Source organism: Vigna unguiculata, chromosome 9, assembly GCF_037176805.1.
Source record: "Vigna unguiculata cultivar grain cowpea cultivar isolate G323 ecotype 2 chromosome 9, ASM3717680v1, whole genome shotgun sequence".
In the NCBI taxonomy this organism is placed as follows: Eukaryota; Viridiplantae; Streptophyta; class Magnoliopsida; order Fabales; family Fabaceae; genus Vigna; species Vigna unguiculata.
The window spans coordinates 8,631,806-8,648,255 of record NC_140800.1 but is presented as its reverse complement, the minus strand read 5'-3'; the positions used below and the strand labels follow the sequence as shown (position 1 = coordinate 8,648,255).

The window sequence follows — 16,450 nt, the reverse complement described above, 5'->3', positions numbered from 1 at the left end:
TCTTAGATTCTGTTTTGGTTCACTCAGAATTTTGTATCAAAATTTCCTTTTAGTAACTGTTTATTAATTATTTTATTTTTTTAAAATTGTATAATTATATTTTAAACTTTAATTAATTACTAAAATAAAATGTTAAAAATTATTTCATATATTATTTCTTTTAATAATTATGATAAAAATTATTTTTTTATTATTATAATAAAAAAATGTGGATACTCACATATTTATTATGAAGTGAATGGTTGGGATTGAGATTGTTCTCTTCAAATTTTGAATGTTTAAACTTTTGCAAAAGCTCATGGAACATAGGAGAGATAGATGAAAAGGCAAAGAGAAGACTTGACCAGGGAGCAAGAGTACTCTAGCTAGAACCTTAAACGTACAGAACAAAGTTTGTTCATTTAGAACTACACAAAGGAACACAGGCACCACCAAAGTAGCTTACAAATCTCACTCACTCACTGCAATCACAATCAAAACCAGGTTAGCGCTCCTGGTTCCGTAGCCATGTCAAGGGTTTCGGCCAATTCTTCTCCTTCACGCTCACTTTCTGTGGCTTCCACCTTCAGAGCCTACACGCTCCCTATTATTCTCTTCGCCGGAGCCATGTACTACCAGCTCTTCGTTATTCCCAATGCCTTCCCTCGTTCTCATTACGATGGTAATTCCTTCTTTATCAATCAATCTATCTATTTATTTATTGCAAAACTGATTTTTTATTTCTGTATGTTTGGTGATTGCAGTTTTGCAAATTGAGAGCTATAGTTCCGTTGAAAAAGTGCAAGAGGCTTACGAGAAGCTTGAATCTAAAATGTAATTCATTCATGTCTCGTTTGATTAGTTTATGGGATGATTTTATTGTATTTTAGCATTTGGCAGTGGTAACTGTGAATATACTCTAAATTTTACACATACCCTTTTTTTTCTGTTTTTTATTTTTTGCTAAAGGAATTTCAAGAAGCTAAAATAAAAGTGGTTATTTTCTCAATATAAAGTAACCTAAACGCACAATCGAACGTTTGCTGTGTGCATGGATTGGATTTGTGATGTGATTAAGGAGTATGCTTTTCCCATCCACAATTTGAAACTCCGGTTTATGTGTAAGGACTGTGGATGAACAGATATTCATAAAGGGAATTCTTACTCACTGCCTGATTTATTTTGAACATTTAGTCCTAAAAAGTGTGTATGGTGCAAGATGAAGGGATAGTTAAATGCTTGGTTTCTGCATTTTCTGTTTGAGATGAGTAGTGCCTAGGTTAGTGCCCAGTGCTCACTTTACCTAGCTTATTTACTGTAGCTTGGTTATTTTATTTTCTTACATTTTTCTATTAAGTTTATTTTTAGTTAGGGCACCTTAGATGTGTGTGTGTGTACTTTTCATTTTTTTTTTTTTTAAATTGGAGTTTTTATTCTATGTAAAAAATTGTTTAATTGCCATAATAGGGTAGCTAAGATTCTTTTAGCAAAATTTCAGATAAAGAATAGTCATTTTGTTTTTTCATGTAGTTTGTTGAATAGGTTTTCGGGTCTTAGTTTGTTGAGTGTGCTTAAACTTTTGTGGAGCATTCTGTGTGATAGGTTACATAACATGCTATTAATAATCTTATGACATTAGTTAAATTGTCTTTCAGGAATTCTGCTGACGAAGCTTTTGATATTCATGAGTTTTTAAAGGTAATTGAGAGGTCATTTATCAGCTATCTTGTCTATCAGTCAAATTACAGTATGATGCACAAAATTCTCCTAAGAACAACATTCTCCTAAGGTGATAGTGACTTTGGTATTATGGGGTGCTCAAATCCCACATCAAGTAATATGGGAGGTTCGGTGGAGTATCAAGTGCTTGGTTCTTCCCCCCTTAATAACTAGCTTTTGAGGGTGGATTCCCCAAGTACTTTGTGTTACTTATCATATGGCTTTAAGACCACCCTCATATGATAAGGATCATTACACTTGGTTTACACTTTGGCCAAATCTAGTTTTAACTTTTAAGTTTATTGTGTTGGTTTCATGATTCAATTTGTTTTCTTAGGACTAGTTTGATTCACATTATATAAATTATACTTAATACTTCCAAACAGAGACTGTTGAATTTATTTGAATGAATCCCATCATCATGGTTTTAAGGCTACAAATCTGCTTAATCAGAGATCAACACGTACTGCCTTGACGTTGGACTGCACCTGCCTTAATGCCTTAATATGGTCTTGCAAACACTCTCTTGGAATGATGTGAAGAGAGGAAAACTTTGTTTATATACGTGAGTTTCAAATGTATAGTTGAAGTATGGTCTTTCTATTGAAGTTAGCCTAGCGTGAATTGGTGCATACGAAGAACCAGGGCTTTTCAGTAAGATTTAATTCTGCATACAAAATTTGATTGTTCTTGTTGGTATTGGTTTGTTTGTAGAGACATAGGATAGAATAGCTTTGAATGAAATGGCACTACAAACACCCACATCCACACACTTCATGATACAATTTACAAGGATAAGTGACTGGGTACTATTTCCATGGCCTTGTTTCCAGTGAACACTGTTGTAAAGCATTCTTAATCGCAGGGAGCACTGGCCCTCTTAGGGGCCTGCCTTAATTATGGCCTCAAAGGTTGTGGTTTAGTTCCATATTGACTAGAAATATGACTTATATAGAGATATAATTAAGTCAGCCAATTTTTTTGATAGTACAAGAGCTTATCCTAGATCCATTATTTGGTCACGTGAATTTGCCACATTCCAAGCTGGTAAGGAGCAACGGAAAGTATAGTGAAAGTATTGTGAAACTAAGAATTCTGGAAGGTAAATCTGAAAAGTGTCTTAAAAAATATGAAAACATGATACTAAGTTACACACTCCTATATATAGTGTATAATATTACAAAAGTCATATAGGGACCATGGAGAAAACCCAATTAGTTGAGATATTGGTATCCTCTCCACAGTTTTGAGTTATTGGTAAGCCCAATATGTACTGGATCAAAGGATGATAGGTGAAAGAGGGCTTTAACAACCTTATTGGCCCAAAGTCACAAGGCCTAAGAATATTTGAGTGCCGGTAACAACTGTGATTCAAATAAGTATCTCTGATTAGAAAGAACAATGATTTGAGTTAGGTCCCAAGTCCTAATTCAGAGAAAAACTAAATTGTGATACGTGAACTACATGTGAGCGTGCAGTGTAGCTATTATGAAATTAATATGCAGAAACTGTTTTGGATATCATAACTCACGAACATGTTATAAAGAGGTGGGTATGCATTCATGAAATGAGACTGTAGTACTCTTACTGATAAATTGGTATTTCTTTTTTCCTATCATATGCCCTGGTACTTTAACACGGTTTTATGTATTACTCATGATTTTTGTTTGATTGCTGTTCACTACCACATTAGCATTGTGGATTTACTATGGTTTTATTCATGTGATTTGCAATGAGAGCATGCTTTACAGATTCGATATGCTTATGAGTTGCTGACAAATCCTTTATGGAAAAGAGACTATGACATATTTGGTATTGATGAACAACTTGTGAGTACTCTCTTTTCCATCGTTTTAAACTTGTGTCTGTTTTTAAGATCTCTCTTGTAAATGTTTGTATCATCCCTGATTACTATCATCTCCAAATGGTTTAATTAAATGATATAATTTTACAATGGTAGCATATTGTTGAGAGTGCCAGCAAGCAATATGCAGGGAAACATATTTCAGAATTGAACCTCCCTTTACTTCAGGCCCAATCTGGTTAGTCAAAGCATTCATTAGATGTGAAGTTTTTCAATGGATATGTGACATGGAAACTTTTTTATTGATGGATGCAAAATCTTTTACCTCTTAGGATCTGTGGATCATTCTTCTAAAGTCATTACAGCTAGTGACTTCCAGTATATATTTCCAGATGTTAAGCCATGGCTAATTCAGGTACATATGTTGATATGTTGTAACAAATGTGATCACCGTCTAACTTTCATGCTGAATTATTCTTGTTATTTTTAACTCATATTTTTATTTTGTATAACTAAATTAACTGTACTTTTACCACTATTGACCTCCATAACTACTGAATGAAATTAAAACTATTTTCAATTAAATTATATTATATTTAATTGAATGAAAATCTGAGTTTCTGAAACTGTATTGACTATAAATCTTGTACTTTTTTTTCCATGATGCCTTAAATATTGGTTTCTACACTTGCATCGGAGTATTTCACTTACTGAGATCCTAAAGTTTTGGATCAAATCAATTATCCCTAGTTAAACCTGGCAATATAACAAGGAAGAATAAAATCTGATTATACTAATTTGAAAGCGAGTTTAGGCCTAACTTAACTTACAAAACCATGTTTTTAGTAAGAATAATTCACAAGTTAAACAAAAGTAGCATAAATCATGTCTCCTTAGAAAAAAGTACTCTTTGCAGCCTCAACAGTCATTTTCCCTATTTCAATCTCAGACACAATGGAATCAATTTTAGCTTCAATGAGTATAGCCATTACCTAGCAAGAACACTGCTTGCATCACACACTAAATAGAAAGTCACGTCTCCTTAAGATGGTCTTTTCTAGTAGCCTTTGTTGCTACTTTCTCCGCTTCAATCTCACAACAACAATAATGGCATCTGTTTCAGCTTCCTCCAGTTGATGCAGGTCATGCCCTTTTATCACCACAACAACTTCTATGTTCTTCCCTCCACTCTCTACAGCTTCAAGCAATGCATGAATAGCTAATTTCACAATCTCCTTGCCAAAGTTCAATATGCCTGAGGAGTTTGTTCAGTATAGGGAGGGTGTGCTAGTGTAGGGATCAAACCCAGCCATGAGGATGGAAAGCCCCAAGGGGTGAACACCACCACTCTGCTTGTGCTTCTAATTAAGGCCCACAATGTAACAAGTGATTTATGCAATGGTAACGGGATCCTCAACCTTACGAGTAACGATAATGAGCAATATATAAGTGTACAAATCTCATTTTATTTTACAAGTCGATTTTATAGGGTTGAGTTAATCTTGAACAACCTTAAAAGAATAATAAACATTCCCTCTCAAGCTGAAATATAAATATCTCAAATAGTAGGGAGCATGTTACATATGTAGCCTATCGAAGGATCTTGTAAGGATTTAGTTTGTCTATCTGCAAGTTGTTCCTTAGAGCTTACAAAAGTAGTCTTGATGATGCCAAGGGAGATCTTCACTCCACTGTAATGAAAGGACAATTAACCTTTATATCTTGTGTAAGATAGGATTTGGAGAAATGTTGATTGAAGCAAGTTCTGTGAGACCTATCTTCAAAAATTTGAACAGCTGAAGCAAATGCTTTAACCACAAGATACTCTCTACTTCTGTACTTGATCTTGTACCTACAATTTGCTTCATATTTTTCTTTTTCCAAGAGATCAAGTTTCCACTAGTTAGAACACAGTAGCCTATCATGAATCGTCTATCACTAGCATTTCCTGCCCATTCCACCTTGGATGATTAGCGTCACCCCTATTCATTGATTTATCTTATTTGATCAACTGCATTCCTATGCCTATCACTTGGTGAATTGAGAAATTGATTGACAACCCTAATAGGAAATATGTTGTCCTGACTAGTCATTATGAGATAATTTAGCTTCCTATTTGTAATATACTAGCAACATAGTCACTGCATGTATCTTAGCCTTAGTCCTTCTTTAGCCCAGCTTAGTGGCACACCTGTGAGGAGAGTAGATTGCATGCCTTTTAGTCCTATGAAAAGTAGACCAAAAGGGACCCTTAGGAGGCATGAGTTAAGGGGATCTCAAGGTAAATAATATCTTTGAAGATTTAATCTTTAATTGGGCCAAATAGTGTTGGTGTTATCCATTGTAGTGGACCTCACATAGAGGGATAAGGCTCTTGTAATAAATAATAATACATTAAAGTCATGCCTTGGTTAAATGAATGAACCAAAATGGCATGTCTCATTGAAGTGGCTGCACCTTAATCAAGAGGTACTGACTCCTGTTCCCTGATTTTAGCACCTTAACCATCCCTTCTTGCACCTTTTGTTATACTGCTTCAAACATAGGAATTGGGAATGTCACGTGAACTTTCAAGATAGCATTATTTTTGATAATATTGGAACATTATTTTTCCAAAAGAAATGTGGTGGTATGTTTGAGACTATAACTATATGTTGGTAAATTATTTGCTTTTCATCATATTATTCCATGAAATGGAAAACTAGTCATATTTAATCCATTTTGTAAATTGGAAAGATATTCATCAGCTTTCTTTACTTTTTAGTAACATGATGTCTCTTGAAAGATATATTTGATCAATCTTTCTTGTAAAGATTGTATATCACCATTGTTGCCTGCTTCCATAATTTTTATCTATTTGATTCTTTTAAAAAATTAACTTGAATTTGATGTTGGATGTATTTGTATCAGTTGTATTCATCAGGGAGTGAAAATTGTGCTCAATTTTCCAAGTCCTGGAATAAAATTGGTAAGTTATTTAAACTTAACTCCTGGGATAAATTTTTTTCTTTATGCACGTGATATATTTCTGTGGAAATGTTACCCTTTTCTGACTAATAGCATTTAACTTTTCTTGAGTTAGTCACTTAGTCTTTAGGTTTTTGAATTATATTGCTAGAAAAGGGAGAGAAATTTCCTTGTCACAGTAAATTGAAGTTAAATGAGAAATATGCGAACTTGTTTCAGGTGTATCTTTCCCCTTATCTCTGTTTCTGTCTCTCTCTTTCTCTTGGAAGTTTCCACTTAGTCTGTTTTTTGGCAGTGTTTCCTTCCCTAAACAGTGATAAGTTTATGGCACTATTCTTTATATTTTACATGGATTTAATCTAATTGATATCCAAGCCCTTTGTTATTATTTTAGTCACCAGTTCAATGACCAGTTTATTCTGATGAATTTCTCTGCTTTTAGCTTCTTTATTGGATGTTGTTGCAAACATTGGTGTGGTGGAACTTGGTGAGAAGGAGCTTGCCATATACCTTGCAGATAGAAGATCAACTGGAAAACCATTTTTTAGAAATGGTATGTGCTGAATACAGTCAAATTTTTGTTTCTGCCCTTTTGTTTTTGTGGGATCCCTATAAAAAATGAATGTTCCCTTGTTTAAGTAGTTGTTTTGTTTGACCCTTCTGTTATATATTTATAAAACAGTCCAATATAAGGAGCATTCTATACAAAACGTGCAATTATTATTTGTAAATTCACTGTAAAGATTGTTCCATTTTATCCAAATCAGACTAGTTCAATGCGTGCTGTTTCCGAGTATGTTTCTTTTTGTGTATACTTAATACACACTTGTGTGTGAGACTTGTGAGTATTTCTTTATAACAATCGTGTTGCATCTATCCATGGATACCTGTGATAAAACAGATTTATTATTGGTGGTTTCCTTCTATGTTGATTAACTATAAATGATTAAATATAAATACAAAATGATGACCTTATAATCAAATTAAAATAATAGTATACTTTTTAGACAGAAAGCTGTGACTGGCCTAGATTTTTTTGTGTAATGGGAGAAAAACACAGTTATATAGATGATATTCCATAAGGTACCACACATCTGTATTTGGCTGCTCAATAACAGCAAATTTAATAGAGAATTACTAACTCTTCAGAAGGTACATCTTCCATTCAGTTTCAATATAATTTTCTTTCAATATGGTATTAGAGCATAGTGATCCATGGCCTAAAAGAATATTCCACAACGTTCCCCTCTGCTACCTGCGGTGACTTAGGCAATGTGGTTTCAAACTCACAGAACTGCAACTAGCAGTGGTTGTCATATTTATTCTGCTGCTAGATCCAATCACGTTTTCTCATAACTTCAGAGAAACTTGATGACAAAAATTCTTTGCTATGGTGATGACAAGTCAAGCACATAGGTTGCATAATTTAGTTTGACTATGAAAATTCCTCTTTATTTTCTTTCTGAACAAGATCTTTATCTTAATTATGTGACTCCAAATTATCTTGTTTGGAGACAACAAGATCAAATGTTTAGTCTGGTTACAATGGTCTCTTTCTAGTCCCACTCTTGCTCTCTTTATTCTCGCTCATGAACTGCGACAACATAATTATAAGAAGAGAACTATTTCAGACTGTTAGAATATAATCAGCGGTTACAAATTTCTAGAAAATCAACCGTTACATAATATCGTAAATTAGGGTGATTGATTCCATATTATTATGTGCCTTTATTGTAATTTGTTAAGATATCATTAATATCCTATTTTCTGTTTCTACTGTTATTAGTCTTCATATGTATTTTGGCCCATATTTTCTTTATTATAAATACAATCCCTATGTGTATTTTCTACACAAAGGAGATTATTCTCAAATCCTATTTTTTCTATATTCAACATAATTGATTCTATTCAATAGTATAAATACATATTGTGTGCTCTGCATTAGACACACAATACAATATAAATACATATTGTGTTCAGAACATATACAATTCTATGCATTCTCAGTCTTCCTTCAATGATGAGTCTGTTCAACTTGATAGCAATGTTATTGAAAAATGGTCATGGTGGAAAGCGACAGTGGATTTTCTGCTGCTCGCTACAACATAGACCTGAAATATGTAGGACAATAAATAATTATTTTATTAATTACAATCACACTAGTTACATTCTCGTAGTCTCTATTTGTAATATCAAAACCTTTGAGAAAAGAAAAAAAAATTATGCTGAAATGAATAAGAAGATTCTTAATATTTTTCCTAATTACTTTGAAGATATTGAGAATATTTTTTATCATGATAATATGCTATTTACAACACTCCCCCTCAAGTTTGTAAATAAATATTAGTGTTGTTACTAGAGATGCAATATTAGAAAAGGGGTTTAGCTTTATAAATTGCCATTACTTCTAATTTCTAGTTGACTTACAAATGCCTGTTTCTGTCTTCAATGGTAGATGTCTGTTTAAAGTTTTCCATGATAAAGATAGCATTTCCTTGTCTTGATGTATTGAAAACAATGGTCCAGGTGTTCCATCTCTTGTTGCCATTCCTGCAGGATGTCGTTCTCCTAAATGTATTAGGAGGTGAGTTTTATTATTTAACCAAGGGTTCATTTGAGATTAGAGAATAGGAGTTTTGATTTTTTTTAACTTTACTGACATGTTAATTCACATTTGGATAAGTAGGTCAATAATCATTATTATATCATGTTTGTAGTCTACTTGCACTAGTCATTTCTACTACATGGAGTTACTATAAATTATTTTCTTGTGTCAGGTTTAATGGTGAGCTTACGGTTGATAAGGTTACAAATTGGTTTGCAACAACTATACTGGCTTTACCTCAAATTAACTACTACTCAAGGGAAACTCTGGTAAACGTGTTAAAAATATGATTTAAATATGTTAAAAATATGAATTGATTATATTAAATATATATGATATTATTTGATAGGAAAATATATTATCAAATATTTCCCATTACATGGTATTGTTTTCTTCAGTATTATTGTATCTCTACTTCATTATCAAATATTTCCCATACTAAATAAACATGAAAGTGTTTCTCCTTCTTTCATCTGGCCTTTCTTAAATTTCATTACCAAATTATCCAGCATTAAACAATCACATATGTCCATGCCATACAAATTTAGCACTGTTTTTATGTTAGAAGTTGACTGCCTAACACAACCTCTACTTTTGTCTAGGCTCAGGATATGCTTTGTAAATATTTAAAACAATACACAGAAAAGGGTGGAGTTTATGAAATGATGCCTAAGTAACCAAAAACAAAGTGAATAAGTGATAACCAAATACATGATAATATTTTTTTATTTGGTCTTTAGCTTATAGAAATAGGTATAGCGTCGAAGATTGACCAATTCAGTTATTATTCTTAGAAAGGTTGCTTTTAAAATAATGAAAATAATATTTTTTTGGTAGAAGGACAATTGAACAAAGATTTTAAACAAGTTCATGGCATATCTAATTTGAAAACTAACTCCTATTGGGTTATCATGCTTTCATTGTTATTGTCCAATGTCCAACTAACTTGATTTGCTTTTGGAATATAAATTATCTATTGTGAGTTTTAATGGTTACTAAGGGTATTTGGAATGCCACTTCAAAATTTCAGGTGCCAAATTTTCTTGGTAAAACTAGTCATCATAAGGTACAATTACATTGCTCTTCTGTTAAAAAAATCTACATATTTTGCTCTCTGACTTTCTTAGCATAAATATCGTTCTTATATTTTCCACCTACTAGTCAACTTCTGTACTTTCATCACACATTTTTTTATTGAATAAAGTTTAATGTTTATTTAAGTTGTTAATTGTTTGAGGAAAATTATATTTAAGGAACCCTACCTGAAAATATTTCAAATTACAGAATGCCACACACTTCATAACACGATTTTCACATTATTGTGTGGATCTTTTACTGGATTTCTGGTGTAACTGATTGAGGTTACTGAGAAGTCAATTTTATCCAATATAATTAGGTTACAAATGGCTGTAATGCATCTGTAAACTGTTGCTCAGTTTCCTTGCTTAGTAATTTGTAACCTGTACAGTTTGCAATAGCTTAAAGATATGGCTGAAAAATAGTGGTCAGTCAATCTTTATTTAAAGAAAATGCTAAACTTCTTTTGTCCAGTGGTGTAATATTCTTTTTGAGCATGTCATCGGAAACACATTAGCCACTTTTCTTCTGTATCTTAAGTTTTCTGCCCTAATTCTAGCCAATGAGCAACAACTACTGTTACACTACCACATCTTGTCTTGTGGCAGCAATAATGCATTTAATATGTTCAGAAATCAGTCTTCTACCATAATATGCGTAAACAATAATTTTCGAGTCATGAATTGTGACATTCAGCTTGTGCTTGGTTGACCTGAAAATATGCTGGTAGAACATGGTGCTATGAAAGGTTTGAAATAACTATTACTTATATTTGGCTTTGATTAATCTTGGAGAAGAAAAATCCTTTTGGTTTCAAAAGTTCCATTTTTTACACGTTATACAACTTTTGTCCTCCTTTGCAATTAGCTTGTAGATGTTCAAAAAATAATTTTCCACCTCTGGGCCAAGTTTCAAGGTTAAGGAAATAGTAATTCATTTTTGTCATCTTTATGGTAGTCTTGCTAGAAAAAGAACAATTATTTCCTTGAAATAATATATTCCTAACACCCACTTAATCTTGTTTGGATGCCCTCTGATTGAGTAGATCTAGAATTTATCTGTTTTAAGGTTTATTTTCTGTGAATCATCGCATATAGGTAAAAGTCCTCTTTTTCTCAACATTTGGTGAGCGTGCTGCCCCATTTATACGACAAGCAGCTAAAGACTATTGGGCTTTTGCTTCATTTGCATTCATTCTCTGGCGGGAAGAGGAATCTTCCTATTGGTTGGGAGCGTAAGTGACAATTTTCAGAAAATATGAATCAGGAAAACAATATTCTGCATTACATTTTCTGTACAGAAGAGGATGGTGCTATGAATATTGTTATATTCACCAGCCTATTGGTTCATTGCTTGATCTGGCATTGAAGTGTTGAATTTATTTTGGTTTATCTGTTTTCAAATTTCAGATTTGGGGTGGAATCTGCACCGGCTATTGTATTTCTTAAAGACCCTGGTGTCAAACCTGTGGTTCACCATGGTCTGTTTCATCTTTCATCATATTACTCCATTACCATACGAATATACATCTGCCCTTCCAATCAACTGACTGTCTATGCATTGTGTATTGCAGGTTCTATCAACAATTCAATTTTTCTGAACTTGATGGAAAATAATAAACAGCAAGGTAGATGCAAATTCATTGTTCACATTCGCATGTTTGATAGCCATAATTTTTCCTAAATGAAAAATTACGTACCTGTAATTTTTAAAGGTAGGTTGGGAAAATTGGGTGGAGACTCTGCTGTGGGACTAGTGCACTAACTTCAATTGAGAGTTCAAAGATCTAATCCTGAAATAGATGGAATTACTTTCTACCTAGATTGGAATAAACCAAACGTTTTCAGAAAACAAATATGATAGTTTACTCCTGTATGACAATACATTATAAAACTTTAGTATCAAGTTCATTCATCTGAAGAGAAATGAAAATAAAAACTGGGATGCCCAATATCATGTAGGCAATGACTTTGACTAATTTTTGTTCTCAACACATGTGGCAAGGACCACAATATTAACCCAAAACTGTTTGTCTGTTTGCATACTATGTGCCTTTGGGCTTTTTCTTGTCAATTTCTTGTGACTAGGTACTAGGTAGTGATTACTATTTTTACTGCGTATAACAACAAATACTCCTTGAATGTATATATAAATAAATTAGTTTGTCCATCTGATGCATGTCTTATTCTATTCAAGGCATTATTAATATTAACTTTTGTTAATATAATGGTAAATTTTTGTTCACCCTTTTTGCTTCCAGAGCTTCGGCAACTAAGGAGTGTGACATCAATGGAGCTAGGTTGTGATCCTCATGGCTATTCTCGTGCTGGTTATGATACAATGATATGGTATTGTGCTATTGTAGTTGGAAGGCCAAGTCTGGAGCTGAACAGAATGCGTGAAGTATGTCTTCTTAGTCTCGTTTTTGGGCATAATTTGTTTATATCGAGAATTATGCTAATTTTAGTTCCTTATAAAAGTCAAATCACTGTTATAATAATTGATACTTTAAGTTTTGATAGGTTCCTAGTAAAGTAAACTTGAGGCTCTATTCTAGTTTTCATTTTTATTTTGGGTAAATAGCTGGTTCGAAACAACAAGTATGGCTATATTTTGTTTTTAGTACAGTGAGAACAAAACTTACAATCTTAGTAAAAAACTTTAATTCCATTAATATTGTTTGAACTCTGTAAATAGTTAAGGTAAGTCCACAAGTATGATCTTCAGTAATTGTCACTTGTGTTTATTAAGAGGAAAGTTAATGTTGACATGCAATTAACTTTGAAGAAACCACTAAGGGTTAAATTTATAAAGCAAAAGGCAAAGAGTCCTTCAAGGTTAATTACATATTAACATTAATTTTTCCTTTAATAAACACACATACCAATTACTAAAGACCAAAACACATATTCAATTACTTCAACCATTAACAGAGTTTAAATAAAATTAACAAATTAAAGTTTTTGTATTAAGAATGTAATTTTTTTTTTCTTGCTGTACTAAAAAAAATATCTCAATACTTATTGTGCTAAACCGACTATACCCTTTATTTTTACAGCTTCAAATTTGGTAGAGTTGTAATTTTGTTCCATAGACTATGTACAGGGTCCAAGAAACATTTTCTAAGTACAGCCAAGTGGATGCATCATCTGAAAATCAATCCTTAGCTCCAGCTGTGGATGCATTTAAGGGAAGGCGGTTGACATTTGCTTGGCTTGATGGTGAAAAGCAAAAGGTATTTTTTTTTTTCTTTCATTTGAATGATTTACTTTTTAGCTGGTGTTTCTAAGTGAATTACCCTTCTTTTTTATCAGAGTAAATCTCATAATGCTGATGCTTGACATCAGTGATTGATTTAACATTAGAGAACTTTTTTAAGAATACCAATTTCATTTGACAATGACCCATGGGCATCAAAGCAAAAATTTATTCTAAATTGCTGCTTTGACAGCATCTAATCTGCAAGATGATGGCTGTATTATACGTCACTTTGATGAACTAGTCACATGACCTAATTTCACTACTAAATCATTAGAATGCTTTATTATGCATATCCATCCAGATTTTACCACAGTATAATGTCCTATTTTACATATTCATCCAGGTGTTACTTATCTTTTTCGGATGATGCACTTGTTTTGTTAAATATAAAATGTATTATCTATTACATATGGACAGAGATGGTTTTGTTCACTAGCCTACAGTGGCTTGGAGTATTGGTTTTGCCCTTTTTAATGGAAATTATGGAAATAGGGGCATTTGAAAAGGCATAGGTTCTTATATTCATTGTAGATAATGTAAAAGGGTTCACATTACAGTTATGCCTCACCTATTACTTCTACTCATTTATTTCGTGACATTTATAGTACTATTGCTTTGGCCCACATCCCAGTGCTTCCATGCTAACACAAAACATTCGGAACTTGACCTTTTCATTTTGTTGAGAATCAATTTTGATTATTGTGTACTTATTGTATAACGGAAACAATATGTGATTTATAGGAACAAATATAATCAATTGTATTTATCATTTTCAGACAATATAATAAAGTCACCACCAAGTATCTAAGACACAGTATTCTCTAAATTTGCTCTATTTTTCCATTTCAACGTCGTGTATGCCAGATTTTTCTTTTGTTTTCAGTTTCATATACAAATATTTGAAATGAGAAACATAATGAAAATGAGATTTTTTATGTCTTTTTAATTGTCTCTTGAACAGGAAATGAAAGCAAATTCATTTTTCAAACTAAACATGCCCCTAATTCTTATGTTCTTCATAAGTTATTGACAATATTTGCTTAATATCTTTTATTTAAATCAGTTTTTAAAAAATCTTTTAGTTTTTCAGAAATATCTTTTACATAAAGATAAAAATATATTTATTTATTATTTAGATTTAGGAAGATAAGATTGGGGTATTGTTAATATTTGATATTGTGTTACATTTTATTCTATACAACAAAATAAACCAAAAGCTTCTCCAATAACATATCTTTCATATTTTCAAAATCCGAAATCCTAAAATAAGTGAGTTATTTCTTTAAATTTTTCTGATGTATTTTGAATTGAAAATACTTTTACATCATCTTTGCCACTATTTCTAACCTGAGCTATTTACCTAAATTGATTGTGTAGGATTACTGCCAATTTTACCTTGGTCAAGCGGGTAGCGATCACACTTGTGGGCAACGACGGAGTGTGACTGATATTCCTAGGTTGTTTGTCATTCGTTACCTGAGGAATAGTAGTGCTGTTGATTTGAGAAAAGAACAAAAATCCAACTGGAAATCATCACTGGTCCAAGATCTAATTAGTGATTCTGATCTTGCAGGCCAGTTTGTCGCTGGGTACAAGGGCGAAGATGATGTTTCACAGGTTTGCCATTTTGCAATAAAAGATTCACAATGATAAACTGCTTTTACATCTCTTTTATAACTTAGTGCATTGTCATCGTAAAAACTAATGATGTACAATGACGTAGATGCACAGTTCTTTTAAGATATTTTCTATTTTCATTTGCAGATTACCCACTGGCTTGCAAACATTATTTCTGATGGTGACTCTAGAGACTTACCATTCTTTGTAAGTTTTATTACCTTTTGAATAGGTTTTGTAGGTAAGCCTTATTGTATGGGACACATTCAATGTTGAATTAATAACCTTGGCCCTCACTCGAGTATTTAATTTCTGTTTACCGGTTTTCTCTAAATGTCACTTTACATTCATTATTGTGATCATTTGATTTCACAATTGCCCAGGTTAATATTTTAAAATGAGAGGTTGTTGATGGGATTAATTGTGTAGTTTACTGATTAAGAAAATACTATCTCCTCGTTGCAGTCGCTACGAACTCCTGAGCTTGTCCCTGATGACACAGAACCTATTTCACAAAATATTCCTCTGAACAATCTGAAGCAGAGTATTCTTGGTAGTCTTAGTGGACTCTCTATATACCGTGAGGATCCTAGAGTTGGTCCGTTTTTGCTTTTGGGTGCATTAATTTCTTTGGGTACTATATGGCTGCGTAGGAGCCAACAAGTTCATCCTTCTGAACCAAATCAACCTAGTTCCAATCACCCATCTGAATCAAATCAACCAAGTCAACCCAGCTCCAAGGTAACTTTTGCCCTGATATCTAGCATTTTTTTTTTTTTCAAATTTGTTTATATTTCTTGTATAATTTCATTCTGACAGATGTTTTCACAGGATGAAAGGGAAAAAAAACCTAGAGACCGGGTCAGGAATCGGTCAAATAAAAAAGCACCCCCTTCTATGACTGATTTTGAACCATCGAATTCTTACCAGGTTCCACTATCAGATTCTGACTCAGAGTAATTTCAGTCTGGTTGCTCCATGAAGGAAAGGAAAATACACAATGTTACATGGTCTGAAGGTGGAGTTCTTCGTTTGGAGCAAGATAATTGCTTATTTTCAAAATATAATTGATTATTTAAAGATTTTTTAATTGTTTGCGCAGATAATTAATTATTACTTAGAATGATTTATGAACTATTTTTAACTTGTCTCGTCATTAATGTTTGTTGTGTTGGTTAAGTAGGCTTCTACACTTGGTAGTTTTTTAAGGACGGATTTTCAAGAAAATTTGACCGTATTGCATAATGTTTATAATGTTTATGGTGGAGTGTATTTAACTAAATTGAACTTTCAAGAGTGGTCAAGCAATTCATCACATTTTTTAGCGAAAACCAAACAAGTTTAAAAGCTTGAATTCATCGAGCAAATTATCTTAGCTACATAATTGCATTTTTAGTTTTGAAACCCACACTTATTCAATG

The 16,450-nt window shown here is 32.7% G+C and overlaps 1 protein-coding gene across 2 annotated transcripts; it reads left to right on the top strand.

The window, feature by feature from the left end:
* Positions 1 to 268: 268 nt before the first annotated feature.
* LOC114164227 (DNAJ heat shock N-terminal domain-containing protein) lies at positions 269 to 16,208 on the top strand. Of its 2 annotated transcripts, none has more exons than XM_028048813.2 (20): positions 269 to 661; positions 744 to 813; positions 1,635 to 1,677; positions 3,450 to 3,527; positions 3,659 to 3,740; positions 3,835 to 3,917; positions 6,413 to 6,470; positions 6,912 to 7,022; positions 8,996 to 9,053; positions 9,247 to 9,343; positions 10,105 to 10,140; positions 11,249 to 11,385; positions 11,561 to 11,631; positions 11,725 to 11,778; positions 12,412 to 12,554; positions 13,246 to 13,386; positions 14,790 to 15,029; positions 15,177 to 15,236; positions 15,495 to 15,770; positions 15,849 to 16,208. In XM_028048813.2, the coding sequence occupies exons 1-20, from the start codon at positions 508 to 510 to the stop codon at positions 15,987 to 15,989; spliced, it is 2,133 nt and encodes a 710-aa protein (XP_027904614.1). In that variant the 5' UTR covers positions 269 to 507; the 3' UTR covers positions 15,990 to 16,208. The 2 variants fall into 2 exon arrangements, with proteins under 2 accessions (XP_027904614.1, XP_027904615.1); XM_028048814.2 differs by having other exon boundaries at positions 272 to 661; positions 15,861 to 16,208.
* The last annotated feature ends 242 nt before the right edge of the window (positions 16,209 to 16,450 follow it).

Excerpts from the sequence above, each read along its gene's own strand:
- LOC114164227 (XM_028048813.2), top strand. The coding sequence starts at position 508 with ATGTCAAGGGTTTCGGCCAATTCTTCTCCTTCACGCTCACTTTCTGTG. Across the intron at positions 1,678-3,449 it reads ATATTCATGAGTTTTTAAAG|ATTCGATATGCTTATGAGTT; the intron begins GTAATTGAGAGG and ends CATGCTTTACAG. Across the intron at positions 6,471-6,911 it reads CAAGTCCTGGAATAAAATTG|CTTCTTTATTGGATGTTGTT; the intron begins GTAAGTTATTTA and ends CTCTGCTTTTAG.